The 16,293-nt window shown below is 36.9% G+C and overlaps 1 protein-coding gene across 3 annotated transcripts in view; it reads left to right on the top strand.

The window, feature by feature from the left end:
* The window catches only part of JADE1 (jade family PHD finger 1), a 130,258-nt gene extending 117,702 nt beyond the window's left edge, over positions 1 to 12,556 (top strand). For all 3 annotated transcript variants that reach the window (XM_032223573.1, XM_032223575.1, XM_032223574.1), the window contains 2 exons: positions 199 to 316; positions 8,107 to 12,556. In XM_032223573.1, the coding sequence (XP_032079464.1) occupies positions 199 to 316; positions 8,107 to 8,996 (1,008 nt within the window). In that variant the 3' untranslated portion in view covers positions 8,997 to 12,556. The remainder of the gene's footprint in view (positions 1 to 198; positions 317 to 8,106) is intronic.
* The last annotated feature ends 3,737 nt before the right edge of the window (positions 12,557 to 16,293 follow it).

Below are 16,293 nucleotides of genomic sequence, written 5' to 3'. Positions count from 1 at the left end.
TTTGGGTTTTTTTTTTCTTTGAAAATGTTTATGTTTCTTGGATGCTTTTCATCCAAGATGCTTCTTTACTTCATTTTTCCTCTTTTTCTCACTATAAAGAGGTTTCCAGATGAGCCACTATTTTTTCAAATAACTTCAAAATAATCTTAAACTTCCTTTATGCATTCCTCATATTAGCAATGTTTTCAATATTTCTAGGTACGGAACCTCACTTACATGGTGACCCGACGGGAAAAAATTAAAAGATCTGTTTGCAAAGTCCAGGAACAGATATTTAATCTTTATACAAATCTTGTAGAACATGAAAGAGCTTCAGGTAAGTTTTGTTGTTTTCTGTAATTTTTCAGAAAATGACTTCAGAAAAATACTTCCCAATGAACCGGAATTAAAATTAATATTGTAACGCTCATATTTTGTCCCCTTTCTTGATATAAAACAACAAATAAATGGGAAATAATGACATTAATTTTCTTTATGCTAGACCATAAAATTTGTCTTTAAGTACATACATTTAATTTAGGTAAATCAGAATTATCTTATTCTTACCCAGTTTTCCCTCAGCTGTAAAAAAGATTGCATGTATTATCTGTACTGTGCTTTAAAGAATTTATTGATTTATATTTTTATATACTTGGAAAATAATTCTCTAAAAATATAGCCATTGCAAATACTTACAAAAATATTTTTATGGCTGCTTGTAACCTCGTTTCCTATTTTTGCTTCCTTTTGAAAGTCATAATATCCTCAAGTTGCCATTTCTCATATCCATGCAACCGTATTACTCTACTTAGCAAATTCTAATTAGAATAATTCCATTATGTGAAGCAAGATTTGGGAACCTTATTTCTGTTGACAGATTCTGGCAGTGAATCTATCCAGACCCAGAAATTTGCAGAGAACTTGATAGCCTGCAAGTAGTTAGGTACATACAGTATGCATTTGAATATTAATAGAGGACTCCATACAAATCAACACATCATTTTATCAGGATTTTTGATTGCAAAAAGTTTGCTAATCATGAATAGCAATAAGTAGATGCTTTTTATTTTAAAAAGTCAACAGATATTGGTCAGAAACCTAGAGGATAGGGTTAAACTTCATCCTTTTACATTCTATTACTTTAGCAATGGATAAGGTTTTAAATTTTGTTCAGTTATTTCATGCTTGCGTTTTAATAAAACTTGTAATAATTCAGTTTAACATTTTTCATTATAGGATAAGTAACAACTCAATAAAGCTATGAAAAATATAGTTGTGTTCCATAGAACAAGCTAAGATAAGGCAATGTTGATTTTTAATTGATGCATTTCAAAAACTTAAATTAGTTTTGTGAATTTTAGGAACTTTAGTTTAATCACAATTTATTATTACAAGATATCTTTAAAAAGCACCTATATATCAGTCAAATATATAATTTATATTGTTTGGTCAAATGGGACATTTATTCATTATTTAGGAGGAGCATTTTTGAAAAAACAAGAACTGAAACATTTTCTGTAAAAATAAGCTGGTTGAGGAAAAAGAGCAGCCATTTTGCTTCGGAAGTGACCGATAAGAGCTCTCCCCCCTTCAATAAAAAAAGAAAAGCTTTACAACTATTGCTTCCTCTGAAAATGATATAATAGCTTCTGCAATTTTCCCTGCTTTAATTTTGGCAATTAACACTTGTACTTTATTAGGGCACATTACATTTCAAAAGCTAAATAAATTAGTAAAATGAAAATCACTATTTGACTGAAGGGGTTTCCTGTAGGGATAAATATGCTTTACATGTTATGTCATATTGGAGTTTCTGCTTGGAGAATACAATCTTCCTAGTAGACCATGTGTTTGATAGTTCCTTACTTTCATATAAACATACTTAAGATCACATTCTGTGTACATTTAATATGAGTGAAGTTTAAGGAAATTTGACTGATTACCCCATTGGATTGAGCTTGAGATATTACAAGTCAATTTTAGTAGCACTTGGTATTGTAAATGCTCTAATGCCAAATCTAGTAACTATTGATTTAATTATCCCAATGGCAGGTAATTTACATATTTAATGCAGACATCTCCACCATTACTAACCATACTAATTAATTGAAAATAGAGGTAAGGTGACCAGACGTCCCGCTTTTGGCAGGACACACCCGCTTCCAATGCATTTTCCCCGCGTCCCAGCCCGCCTTTTTAAAAGGCACACTTTTTTTGGCGCTCGCAGCTCCCGCCCATCAGCTGCTAGCTTGCTGGGCTGCTCATCGTTCTGTTCTCTATCCTACCAGATGAGCCAGCCCAGCAAGCTAGCAGCTGATGGGCGGGAGCGGCGAGCGCCAAAAAAAGCGTGCTTTTAGCCTTTACCTCCTACAAATTTAAGCCAGCCCAGCCTGCCGCTCACTGATTGGATTGGCCTGGACTCCAGCCAATCAGTGAGCTGGCTGGGATGGGAAATTTTCAGCACGCCTGCGCGAGTCTCCATTTCCTTTCGCCAAAAGACGAAAGAGGTTGCAGCTGTGCTGACTGGTGAGTAATCTAATTCTAATCGAATTATTCCGCTCGCCGCGGCAGGAGGAGAGGGTGGGGGGCAGCTGCAGCCCGCCCGCAGAGAAGTTCCTCTCGCTTCCGGGGTCCCGCCGCCCGGCAGAAGCCCCTGAAGCGCGTTGGAGGTTATCTGCGGGCGGCGTCCGTTCGTGATTGGAAATCGATCGCCGCCTCCGAGAGGGTATACAGAACACTATTTACCTAATGTGCATATATACAGTTTAGTATTTTAGCATTTATTTTTGAAAAAAAATCAAACTCCTAAATCATGGTGTATAGCTTTATTGCTCCTATCTTGGACATATTTTTTTCTGATCAAACATTTGTGTTTACTTGCGGGGTGGTGCATAAAGCTGAAAAGAGTTATTGTTTGTAATTTTTCTACATTATTTTGCTGTGAAAGAAGAGTTTTCTTCTGGGATAGATATTGATGGAGATTTCTTGTGCCATTAGGAATTGTTGCAAAGAAAAGATAAGATCTTATGGTGTGATATTGGTGAATTTTTTAAAAAAATAGTCTGTGTTGTCTTTCTGTCCCAAATAGTTAAATATATTTCATTATGAACATCTGCAGGGCTTATGGGATTCCCATAATATGGAGAGTCATGCCTTTCTAGATCATATTGCCCATTTGTGGTTTTCTGTCTCATCTGTGAAATTCACAAACCTTTTATTTGTTATGTTCTGAATTTTCTCTTTTTAGAAAGTGATAAGAAATCTACCTGCAATTTAATCTTGACCAGCATCCTGACTGTTAAGAAGTCACTGACATGCCAGTTTAAAATTGTTTTTTTTCTTGATAGTTAAGGTCAAAAATTTAACTTGCTGTCACAACTTTGAGCAGGGTGTGAGATTGTTGATGTCCATTTTACTGTCTTTCAATAACTTCTGTATAATGTTCCAATCAAGCCTCAAATTAAGATGTTACCAACTAGAAAGCCCTACCTTTGTCATGAATGGGATTACTAGCAGGGCCTCCCCAGAAGATATTTAAAGCTCTGGTAAGATAGCTTTGAGGGGGGTGGTCTTTAAATATTTGGACTTTAAGCTGATTTGGAAAATCTGTAAATTTGAAAGCACAAAAAATGCTATTGGCTTGTTTCCAGATGAGTCATTTACTGTAAGGAGTATAGGCTCAATGTATTTTAAAATAATATTTTATTTATTGGTGCATATGATTTTTAAAAATAGTGGGTATTCTGTGTTGATTCTTTTTTTAAATTGTCTTAGACTATTTAAAAAAAGATTCTATCCAAAATAATTGAAACAAGCCATTTTAAAATTTCTATGCACAATACTTGAAATGGACTCAGGAGTCATGATTGACACTGAGTGAATTTGCACTTTTAATAATCAGGAGATACAATGGCATTGAAAAAAGTGACTGATGACCATTTTTCACACTTAGCGACCATTTTCACACTTAGCGACCGTTGTGGCATCCTCATGGTTACGCGATAAAAATGTTGATGTTTGGCAACAGATTCGTATTTCTGATGGTCGCTAAGTGAGGAGTCTCGAGGAGGGGGAAAACATTTAGTGACCAAAGTTACAATGGCATTGAAAAAAGTGACTGATGACCATTTTTCACACTTAGCGACCATTGCGACCATTTTTCACACTTAGCGACCGTTGCAGCATCCTCATGGTCACGTGATCAAAATTTTGTTTGGCAACAGATTCGTATTTATGCTGGTTTCAGTGTCCTGGGGTGACCTTTTGACAAAAAAAAATTTTTTTAATCAAGCCCCCCCCCCCTCCCCCCGGTCAAGGGCGTCCCTCTTTTCCAATCTGAAAATCTGGTCACCTTAAAATAGAGGTTTCTCTTGATATTAGAAGGCAAATATTAAAGATATTTACAGGAGTAAAATTTCTACCATTGATGAAAATTTTGACAGATAAAGTTATTGGTGCCCTTTGATATGAAATTCTGTCATTTTAGTAATGACTGAATTTCAGCAGATTTTAAATGCACTGCAACTAACAGTAATCTTAAAAAGAAATGGAAAGATGTTTCAAAATACCTAACATAAATTTTAACCTAAACTTTCTGTTTTACAACTGACTATTTAAAATCATATTTACTTACATATACATCATATTATTTATTTCAGGCAGAATATAGAAGAGATGTAAGAATAAGCCAAGGACATTAAAACTATGACATAAAAAAGGAAACATAGCTAAAATTAGTTTGTCCAGTCGTATCCTACTCCAGAGGGCACTGCTTATTTCCGTTTACTTGTTGAGTGAACCAGCATTGTCTGAAGACACTTTTGGGGTCATGTTACTGGCATGACTGTACACCGACCCATACAGACACTTATTTCTCACTGAAGTGGTATTTATTTACATGCTTTCAAACTGATATAAACATTGATAACATACAAATACACACTGTAGGTTGCCATATCTTTCTATCTGTGTTAACCATCCTTTCTTTTCCTCTGTCCATACACTTTATCTTTATATATTGTGTTATATATTGTATTTGTTAGTATGTTGTATATACTTCCTAGTCAGTAGGATAAGGGCAATGATATGCCTGGTAATCTGGAAATAGCAATAGCACTTAGACTTATATACTGCTTCACAGTGCTTTACAGCCCTCTCTAAGTGGTTAAAGGTAAAGGTTCCCCTCGCACATATGTGCTAATCTTTCCCGAATAGGGGGTGATGCTCATCTCCGTTTTAAAGCTGAAGAGCCAGTGCTCTCCAAAAACATCTCCATATGACTAAATGCCAAAGGCACATGGAACGCTGTTACCTTCCCACCAAAGTGGTCCCTATTTTTCTATTTGCATTTTACATACTTTTGAATTGCTAGGTTGGCAGAAGAGGGGACAAGTTACGGAAGCTCACTCGGTTAAATGGGGCTAGGGATTCAAACCACCGAACTGCTGACCTTTCTGATCGATAAGCTTAGCCACTGAGCCACCGCATCCCTAAGTAGTTTATAAAATATGTTTGAGATAAAACTAGGTTTTGGTAACATTTGAGGCAGTCCCAAAGGTGCCTTTTTAAAAAAAAAATTTTATTTTTATTTTTAATTTAAAACAAGTACAACATCTTTCTTTACATGCTATAGAAAGTGTGTCAGTCAGTCACAAATAAACTTTCGTGCATCTCCTCCACAGTCAACAAACATAACTCATGTTAACTCGAGCATTTTAACTCAAATATTCATACATATCACCATCATCATATATCCATTTTCATTTGACTGTAATTATTATTTAAAAATAATAATAATAATAATAATCTTAAACAATACATGCCCACACCAGTGGGAAAAGAAAAAAAAAAAAGACAAAAAGAACAAAAGACAAGGCAGGGAAGAAAAAACAAAACAAAAAACAAAAACAAAACAAAAAAAAGAACACAGGTATATATTATAAAAAAAAAGTATATCAGCTGGTTACAACATGTTTTGGTGCATCTCTTCCATTAATTCATATTAATTCAGATATCTTAACTCAAATGTTTACCATATTGACATCATTATACCTCCACTTTTAGTTGACTACAGTTATTTAAACATCCTTCAACCTTAACTATGCTAAGGATTTAGTCCATAACCACATGCTGACATTTCATTTACTTATTTGTAAAATCCTCTATTAACATCAAATCCTCATATCCTATATTAGCTGAACATAATATTTAATACCAAGAAGTCCATCTTCCATGCAATGTAGTGTGTTATCATTCTCCCTTCTTTAAGTAATTATATCGTATATCGTAACATTTTCCCCCTATTAGTTAACATTTAACTATATATATTTTATTTTATTTTTAATAGTGACAATTATTGTGATTAATAACCTTTGTATATGGTCCAAAAATATTTCTAACCTTCCCTTCTCATATCCAATTATTATTTATCATATCAACTCCACGTTATATACATTACTATCAATATCAATTATTATTCAGCTATATCTATTACAAATAAAAATAATTAAATTTAGCTAATTTTAAATTGTATTCTTCCATCAATCAGCCTGTGTCTCTCCAATAACAAAACCTTCTCAATCCTATTGCCATTCGTTGAATAGATTTACCAAATGTTTTTATAAGCGAGTCCAAACAGGGATATCTTTGCACCTTTTTGCTCAGGATGTCTCTGATGAAATAATAATGTTGTCCCAGGCTTGTTAAACTTTTCAGATTGACTTTAATTCTCAAGGGTGGAATTGAAAAATCTGCCAATGATGTTTCATAAAGTGTAGATTCTTTAATACTTCTCATTGCTTCTGCGCTCTGTCTCTTAAAATGAATCTTCTGTATAGCTGCCCCCCCTTTCCAGCATCGCATTTCTTTCTTCCTCCGAGATAAACCAGACGTCGTTTCTCCCATTTTTCATTTGTATTCAGGAACATTCAAACATTCAACGTTCTCACTCTTTCTCACCTTCTTCATAGTTTAATGTCAAATATCCAATTTTTTTCAAAATTTTTGATATAAGCAACACCTTTTGAAATGCAGAAAAAATATTGAAAGGAGCCTTTGGAAAATATAAATCGACGCCATATGTGACGCAGTTAGAGGCTCTATATTATTTACAAGTAGAAACACGCTGGGAGCTGTGCGATCTTATCTGATCTTAGACCAACACAGCCAAGCAATAAAAGTGTCAGATCGTAAACAGCCAATTTGTAGTAGATTAGTTTTACAACCCAAAAGGGGCAAAAGGGGTTGAATTCCGAGCCCCCCCAAGACCTGCGAAAGTCTCTGAGGTCACTGGATCTCCCCAAACCTTCACTGTCTCTTCAGGACAGCTAGGATCGAAAACAACCTGTCCAATTCCTCCGGAATAGGGGAATTTCAGGAATGGCCTGAAACTCCGTCTTCTCACTGCTAAGCCCCGCCTTCTGACACCAAAGGTGCCTTTTTCAAGAGGCAACTGGACTTTCTGGTTTTTCTTTGAAGACATTTTGCTTCTCATCCCAGAAGCGTCTTCAGCTCTATCTGGATGGTCTTCAAAGAAAAACCAGAAAGTCCAGTTGCCTCTTGTAAAGCACCTTTGGGACAACCATGACCTAGATGACTGAGAATCTCCATAGATATTTAACACTTGAGGCATACAGGTCAAAATGTGCCAAAAATTGACCAATTATTGTAGCAGGGAATGTGCTAAATTCCCTACTACAGCACAGGCGGGACTAAAACTGGTTAGCAAGTCTAAATTTGTTTCTGTTTTTCTAAAAAATAAAAAAGCCAAAAGTGACTAAAAAAGAAATAATGAAGACGATGTTTAGTGCATCAAAGTAGTTTTATCATTAAAACACCTCAATTTATTTCTACTGACTTAACTGATTAGTTACAATTTAATGTGAAATTAATACCTCATGTTAGCATTGGCTATACTACACGAGTAAAGAAAGTGTTGTAGCTATAGTAAATTAATTGAATGTAAGCCCTATTGAAATCAGTGAGAAAAATGAGTTTTAGATTAAATTTATTTTCAAATTCCATTCATCCCAATAAGAATTTAGTGCAACTAATGGAAGTTTTTACCAAAGGTAATACTGGATGGGTAATTTTAGAACATCTTTAACACGTTTTTTGGTGTCTCTCCAGGTATGCCTTCCTCTTTCTCCTCGATGGAAAATTCGGTGCTCTTCAATAGTTTGCCATTGAACCCAGATGCACCTAAGATAGAAGATTTGAAATGGCATTCGGCTTTCTTCCGAAAACAAATGGGCATGTCGTTGAATCATTCACTGAAAAAAACAGAGAAGAGAGAACAAATGAGGAGAAATTCTGGGCACAATAACAAACCATTACTGAAGCAGCCCAGCCAAAAGGAGGCGCTTGATTCTTCTGTTAGCTTTTTCAGTTTTGAAAAAACCTTTGCAGAAGCACAATTTGGAGCAGCACAACAGAAGAATGGGATTGTAACAGAAGATCACAGGAAAAGAGACAATCATTCTCATTGTGACACGATAAAGGTAGGACTGAAGGAGAAACCTCCCAAACATAACTACAAGCCCTTGAAGTCAAATGAATCATTTCAGAGGCAGTTAGAAAATAAAAGAGCTGTGAACCACCCAAGTGGCAGATCAGCGCCTGGAATCCGGAGGGATATGGTGCCTAAATGCAATGGATCCTTTTTCAGAATAAATTGTAACCCAACTCCAGTTAAAGTGCCTACAACACCCAGAAGCCCTGTGAAAAATTGGGGAGGATTCCGAATTCCAAAGAAAGGAGAAAGGCAACAGCAGGGAGAGGGGCAGGAAGAAGCATGTCGTCAAAACTCTAATTTCTCTTACTCGGCCCTTGGACAAGTTTCCCCTAAAGATAGGGCAAAAAACAAGTTAAAAGTGGACAGTGAGAATGATGGGTATGCCCCGGATGCAGAGATGAGTGATTCAGAAACTGAGATGGCAGAGAAGAAATGCAGGCTTGGATCAAATAGCACTCTCCCTAGAAGGACAGATATTATTAGGAGAAGTATTCTTGCCTCTTGACTGAAGAGTGATACAGAACACAGCACTGGAATCCAAGCCCCAGCCTGGATATAAAAAAAAGTAGCTACTCTGTTCTATTTATTGATGGGACAAAGAGAGTCTTAAATTATGACTACAAGATCTACCAAGAATAAAGACATTTTCCCTGGGCTGTAGAAAGTTGTTTACGTGCACTTGAGTATGAATATTTCCTCCACCATTCTCATGACTGTGAGGTGTGAATATTCTTGCAATTGTCTGAAAGAAATCTGAGAAAATAATATTGTTTTCCAATTGATTAATATGCTGAATGCTCATTTTAAAAAGAAGGATACGTTAATTGGATTGTGTGGGTAGACCCTAGTTTAGGCAGATAGCACTAAAGAAGTTTTTTCTTTCCCCGTCCCAGAAAAGCACAAGCTGTTGATATATAAGAGAGTAATGAATTAAATTTTGGTGCACTGCTTATCCTAATCTACATGATCACTCTCCTCAGGCTGTGCTTGGAGTAAATCCTAGTCTCGTCTTTTTTGCTGTATTAGAATTCAGGGGAATTTTGGCAGCTGAAACGTTTGTTAACTCCAAATGTTTTTAGACACACAATTTATCAAGCAGGTAAGAATTTACTTGATACCCTAAGAGATAAATCCAAGCTGCCCAGAATAAACATTGCAACTGCAGCATATATACAGTGCTATTCTGAAGGGATCCAGACAAAGAATTAAAGAATATTATCTACTTTTTTCAAATTAAGGGAAGAGGGGTATCTATGTCTTAAAGTACTTGATCTCGTTTTGAAAGGAAGGTAGGTAGGTTTGTAAGCTTGCTGTATTCTTGTAGCACCTGCCATGTGAAATAAAAGACAATTCAAGTGAGAGAGACTTAAATGTGTGTCTGGCAAAACAGAGTTGGCTGTCTTGTTTCTCCTCCTATGCACTCACCCCCGATATACACTGCAAATTATAAACCTGTAATGGGTGAGAATTTTTATAATAGAAAAATTCTTAGTCTCATCAGACTTGGGAGAAGCAGTGGCAGACAAATGAAGTTTGCCATGAAGATATATGACTGTATTTCCAAAGGCAGTAGTCATCAGCCTTTCTTTATATGCACTAATAATATGTGTTGGGATATGCAAGTTTCTAACACATAAGGGTTACTTTAAATACAAAAAAAGGATGTAATAAATATATATGTATATTTTTTGAATAAAATGGTAAGGCAATAAGATGCGAGTAGTGCTTTACATTCAAGCCAATTTAACAAGACTTCATGATATGAATTAGATTTGGCAAAAGAGTGTTTTGATTACATCATTAAAAAACTGCAATAAGTAGAGAGAAAAAGCCATCAGCAATAATAAGTGAACAGATTATTTGCCTATTTTGTGCACTCAGCAAAGTGCATTTTTTGAGACACGAAGGTAGTTTTAGATGATTACAACTTTTGGGACTCAACTTGGATGTAAACAATACCAGAGATAATGAGGATACAAGAAAGGTAAGGAGCAGTAGGTATTTTGTTTTGGCAACTCTCCTCTCAGTCCATCATCATTAGTTTTTACTTATTATATTTAAAAGAAATGTTGGAACCTTGCAATTTGACTCAAGTCTTCCAGAGCTTTCAACTGAAAACTAGAGTGCTACTGTTTCATCTTGCTATGCAAGTCACTGATCATCAATAATACATTGTATTTGAGGAGGTTTGCAAAGTAGTTTTTTTATGGTCCTAATTTTTGGTAAAAAAAATATAGCATGTGATCCCATGAATTCTAAATTACTACCCTACCGATTCTGTAATTTGGGAACATGTATCAGATCATATCCCCATTGACTTCCAAAGTAGCAGTAATAATTCCAAGAAGACAAAATTGATTTGAAAATAAGCTATTTTTCCCCTCATTTATCTTTTGCATCCACTTTCAGTATCTAGCTTGGTGCTAATCATAGTTTAATATATGTGTAATCGGCTTCTATTGAAATAAAAAATACAGACTTTGAAAGGCCATTTTTTAACTTGGCCTATCAAATTCAAATATACCAGGATGCTATGGTTAGAACTGAATGGGAAACTGAAATGGGACTCATGCATGAACAATGAGGAGGTTGTGAAATAGACACATTTCATGAGATCATCATTTTCTGATCTTGGGCTCATTGTGTATATAATAGCTGTAGTTCCAGTGGTGGCTATCGATACACTGGACTTCCAATGCTTTAACATAACTTTATATAGGCAGGAATTTTTTTTTTTGCAGCTTGCTTCATTGTCAAGAAAATTATTCAAATTTAAAAGAATGAACATTATTCCCCATCCCTTCCTACAGAGAGCACTGTATTCTTAAGAGTAGTCCATGCATAGCCTTTGAGTCAAGATGGATAAAATTAACAAACAGGTTAAGACTTTACATTCTAAACATTTTTAGATGCCATTGTAGAAAGCTACTGGAAAATTATATATACACACACACACACGTGTGTGTGTGTGTGTGTATAGCTTTGTTCCTTTTGATTGAACTACCCATATATTACAGGTATATAGCAAGGTTTGCTGCTTTAAAAGCAGGCATGTTCTTGTTAAATATAAGAGGAATGTTATTAATTAATTATTCACTACAATAAGTGTTTCAGGTGAGGTTTAAGTGAAATAATATTGGTTAACCTGCCCAACAGGGAGTTTTTCATCAAGCCATAGAGGAAGTAAATTTGATGTTAAATAAACATTCAATGTTATGATCAATTTTGAAAGAGGTATCAGATTACATTTGCACTATTAGGAATGTTAGCATTTGTGCAGAAAGAATGCCTTATCTGTTTCCCCCACCGTGTTTAGGTTAATAAGCTTTCTGATGTTTTGATTAATGCTGAACCAAAAATTAATAACAAAAGAAGAAAAAATAGTGCGTTCCCCCTACCCACATTTTCCAACTACAGAACTAGGTAAAAATCAGTATGACCAGCTGTTTCAAACTATATTTAACACTCAGTACATGAAAATTTATAAATAAAACCATATTCTTTACTACCACTACATTCATTTCATTGATAAGAAAACAATGGAAATTTCTTGTTAGCGTCATGTTTTACTTATGCAGATTGCCCAAGAAATCTCTGATTATACTTGGTGTACTACATTGAAATAAAGGGTAATAAACATTTTAGTAATGTTGACTGGAATGCTGTCTGTTTGATTCTGGACACCCACACACATATGTACCAGTCTAAACTAATGAGATATATGTCTTATATGTACAAAATCTTGATTATTTTACGCAAATTGGGTAAAAAAGATCTTACTACATTTGTAAAACCTTGTACAGAGGATTTTTTCACTATGTGCCTAGCTTTGGTGTCCATTTTGCTCCAATTTGAAAATAGATGCATGATGATAAAACAAATAGAAATAAAGTATATGTAGAGATGACTATTTTATATTACATCGCCCAATCCTGTATTTATTTTCCTCCCTTTTTGAAGTATTTATAAAGACCTAGTTGAAGATGGCTGTATTTTTTGTTAAAATATTTAGTAGAATTGTGCCTTTGTCTGTATGTGAATAAATGCTGTACATTTTGCAATACACTTAAGTGTTCTGGTTTGATATCTGTGTTTATACTCATTTGACAATGTTAAATCGATAAATCTCAGCAAATACTCAGGTTAACTCAAATTAATCAGTGATGGATTCAACATCTTTGTTTCTAATATAAGCCTTAATATAATGATGGCATATATAACACTTCTGTATTTTTGGCTTTAAACCACTACTGAGGATTTCCCTTTTTCTATTCTTACATTCTACTATTACCATATCTAACTGCTTTGAATAGCATGCCATTTCTTCCATCTGTCTCATTTCCCACTTCCCTTCTGCAATAATATTGAATGATTCATTGCTTATGATGACATTCACAAATGACTGATGTGTTTCATAATATGCTTGATTTCTGCAAATTTCTGAAATCTCGAATTAACCTAATGGTCTTTAACCAAATTCCTAAGTAATGTGTAGATTTTATTAAGTTAGACAGTTTAATAGTTTTCTCTGGATAATAGTCTGTAATGGTGTACATGGAATTATTCCCTTAGGATCAAAGGATATATCCCAATGCTACTTAAAAGCTTGGAGTAAAACAGGGATGTCCCAAACTACATTGTTGAAGTGTTGTGATTACTTTGTTGCTTTCTGTACTGGGATTACAAGGTTTTATTTTTTTTTTAACCTCCAGGATTAGCAAATGAGACAGAAAGTTGCTGGTTCTATCCATGTTGCTAATTACAAGGCAAGATTGGAGGTGAGATGATGACAGAAATCACATTTATAAAAACTCACTTGATTAGTTTCATGGGTGATGTATACATTTGATAGATGAATAAATAAATTCAATCTTGCTGGATTAGGCCAAGGCCCATTTCATTTCAGCCTTTTGTTTCTCCCAGTGGCCAAAAATGTACCCCTTAGGACAGTGATGGGCAACCTTTTTGGCGTGGTGTGTCAAAAATCGGCAAAAAATCGAGCATAACTCGCGTTGTGTGTCACTTTGACAAAAACATAATTTTGCGCAATTTATAGTTTAAACTACAAAAATATATACCGTATTTATCGGCGTATAACACGCACCGGCGTATAACACGCACCCCCCATTTTAACACAAAAATTTGAGTAAAAATTTTTTTCATTAAAAATAAATGACTTGGAAGCTCGGAACTTAATGTTGGATTAAAATTTATAACATTAGAACATGAATTATAACATTAACTCCTCTTAAAAGGCAAACTTTCTTCTCTTCCTTCCTTTCTCCTTCCATCCTCTCTTCTTTCCTCACTCACTCCCTTCCTCCTTTTCTCTTCCTTCCTCCTTCCATTCTTTCAACTTCCTTTCTTTTACCTATCTATCTTTTCTGTCTTTCTGCTCTTTCCATTTCTCTCTTCCTCTTCGCTTCTGTTCCTTCCTCCTTCCATCCTTTCACCTTCCCTCCTTCCTATTTCTTCCTTCCTTCTGCCTATCTACCTTCACCTTTGTCTTTCTGCTCTTTCCCTGTCTTCCTCTTTCCTCCCTCCCTTCTTTCCTTTCTAGTTCCATCTTTTCTTCTTTCCTCTCTCCCTCCCTTTTTCTTTCTTCCTTCCTTCCTCCTTCCTCTTGCCTATCAACTTCATCCTCCTCGTCTTTCTGCTCTTTCCCTCTCTTCCCCTTTTCTTCCCACTTCCTTCCCTCTTTTCTCCCTCCCTTCTTCTTTTTCTTCCTTTCTTCTTCCATCTTCCTCCTTCTTTCCATCTTTTCTCCTTCCATCTTCTCCCCCCTCCCTTCTTTTCCTTCCCCCTCCCTCCTTCCTTCCTCTCCTTCCCACTCTCTCCTTGGGAGGGGTTGGGGTTGGGGGGTGGCAGCAGAGACCAAATAAAGTCAGAAAATCTTATTAAAACTTTCCTATTTGTTGGATTGCCTTGCTGCGAACTTATAAACCAAATCAGGGAAACATTTTGCAACCGAGCCTGCTGCAAGGAGAGGCAGTCCTGCCCCAGTTTTGCAAGGAATGAGAAACGGTGCTTTAAACCGAAGCAACTGCAAGGAACCGCAGACAGGGAAAGAAAGAAAGAAAGATCCTTGTAGCACAAAACCCACCTTTGCATGGTTGTGAGAACATAAACAAACAAAAAAAAAAAGCACAGCGTCCCTCCGCCCTCTGAATAGGACTCAGCATGACTCCGAGCCGGGCAGGGAGATAAGCACCTTCATTTGCATTCTCTGAGACCGTGATGCTTTGCAAGCCCCGGGCTTTTTGGAGATTTTTCCTTTCGTGCTTAAATAAAAAGAACGAGACTTCTTTAAAACGCCACAGCTCTTTCAGCCTAACAAAAATGCAATCTCTTCCTTCGTCCTTCTCCGTCACTAACAGCTGGGGGCTCAGAAATCGGAGTGAAAAGTCAGTCCTCCATCTCTTCCCTCTTCCCGGATTCACTCCGAAGTTTTAAATCTTCCTTCTGTGCATAAACACTCCCTCCCTCTCCCCCTCCCTCTCCCTGTATCTGTTTGTCTCTCACTCTCTGTGTGGCTCTTTACCTCTATCTCCCCCCCTCCCTCTCTCTGTCTCTCTTGTCATTCTCTGTGTGTGTCTGTCTCTCTCTCTGTCTCTCCTCCCTCCTTGTGTGTGTGTGTATGTGTGTGGGGGATCCCTGCCACCGCGGATGGGCTCCGGACTAGTGGAGCCTCCTCTTCCTCCTTTTTAACCAGGCGATCTTTGGCTGCTACACAATCCCAAGGTTTGCAGCGCTTCAGAGAAAGAAGGCATGCGAGAAAGCCCCCCCCCCATCCCCGCTGCCTGAACATTTGAATGAAGGAGGCTGCAGGCTCCTTTGTCCTTGGCTATGCAATTTTCTTTCGTTCTCTGCTGCCCGAACGAGTGAATAAGGCAGAGGGAGAATGAAAGGAGATTGCGTCCCTTCTGTCTCCCAGTTGCTCAGAAAAGCAACTGTGGGAAGGTCAAAGTATCCATGGAGAGCGAGGCTGCTGCCGGCCGTTTCACCTTCAAGGTGAAACGGCTGGCAGCAGCCTCGCTCTCCTGCTGCGGCTTCTGTTTCAGTAGGGAAGAAAACTTCCTTTCGCCTTCCCGGGCTTCTGCCGCCCGGCAGAAGCCCCGGGACCCAGTCAAATTCGCTGCGCAAGGTGAAACGGCCGGCAGCAGCCTCGCTCTCCTGCTGCGGCTTCTGTTTCAGTAGGGAAGAAAACTTCCTTTCATGGGCGCCGGTGAATCAGCTGGAGCAGGCAGTTTGGGACCCGGCGTCACGCAGTATCGGCGTATAACACGCAGGCAGGGTTTAAGCTTGCAATTTTAGTTTTAAAACTGCGTGTTATACGCCGATAAATACGGTAATTGCAATATAATTGTATTTAATAAACCAAAAACAAATTATTTAACATAGCTGCTTAGTAACTTCTTTGTTCATCAGTCGATTTCATATGTTGCCCTTGATATTATTATCAGTATCACTTACCAACGGTCCTGCTTAGCAACCAAAATGTTGGCTCAGAAACTCTGGCATTGAAGCGTGCAAGTCTTAAAGCTGTCAAGTTACAAGAACCTTGCACCCCTAACCCTTTAGGAAAAAAACCCCAGGGGTCTTCAAACCTGACAGCTTTAAGCCTTGTGGACTTCAACTCTTCAACTAAAAGAGAGACTGATAAATATTTAAAAAAATAAAACCAAAAAGCAGCTACTGCAGTGGCTTAGAATTTTACTCAATTACTGTTGAGCCCATGGAAAGTTCTGCAGCCCCAGGAGCAAAGGAAGGGGGACGGAGAGAGATTGGCTGTTTGGGGTGCT

The sequence above is a fragment of the Thamnophis elegans genome, chromosome 9 (assembly GCF_009769535.1).
Source record: "Thamnophis elegans isolate rThaEle1 chromosome 9, rThaEle1.pri, whole genome shotgun sequence".
Taxonomy (NCBI): domain Eukaryota; kingdom Metazoa; phylum Chordata; class Lepidosauria; order Squamata; family Colubridae; genus Thamnophis; species Thamnophis elegans.
The sequence above is the reverse complement of the archived record's forward strand: the minus strand, read 5'-3'. Positions and strand labels throughout refer to the sequence as shown.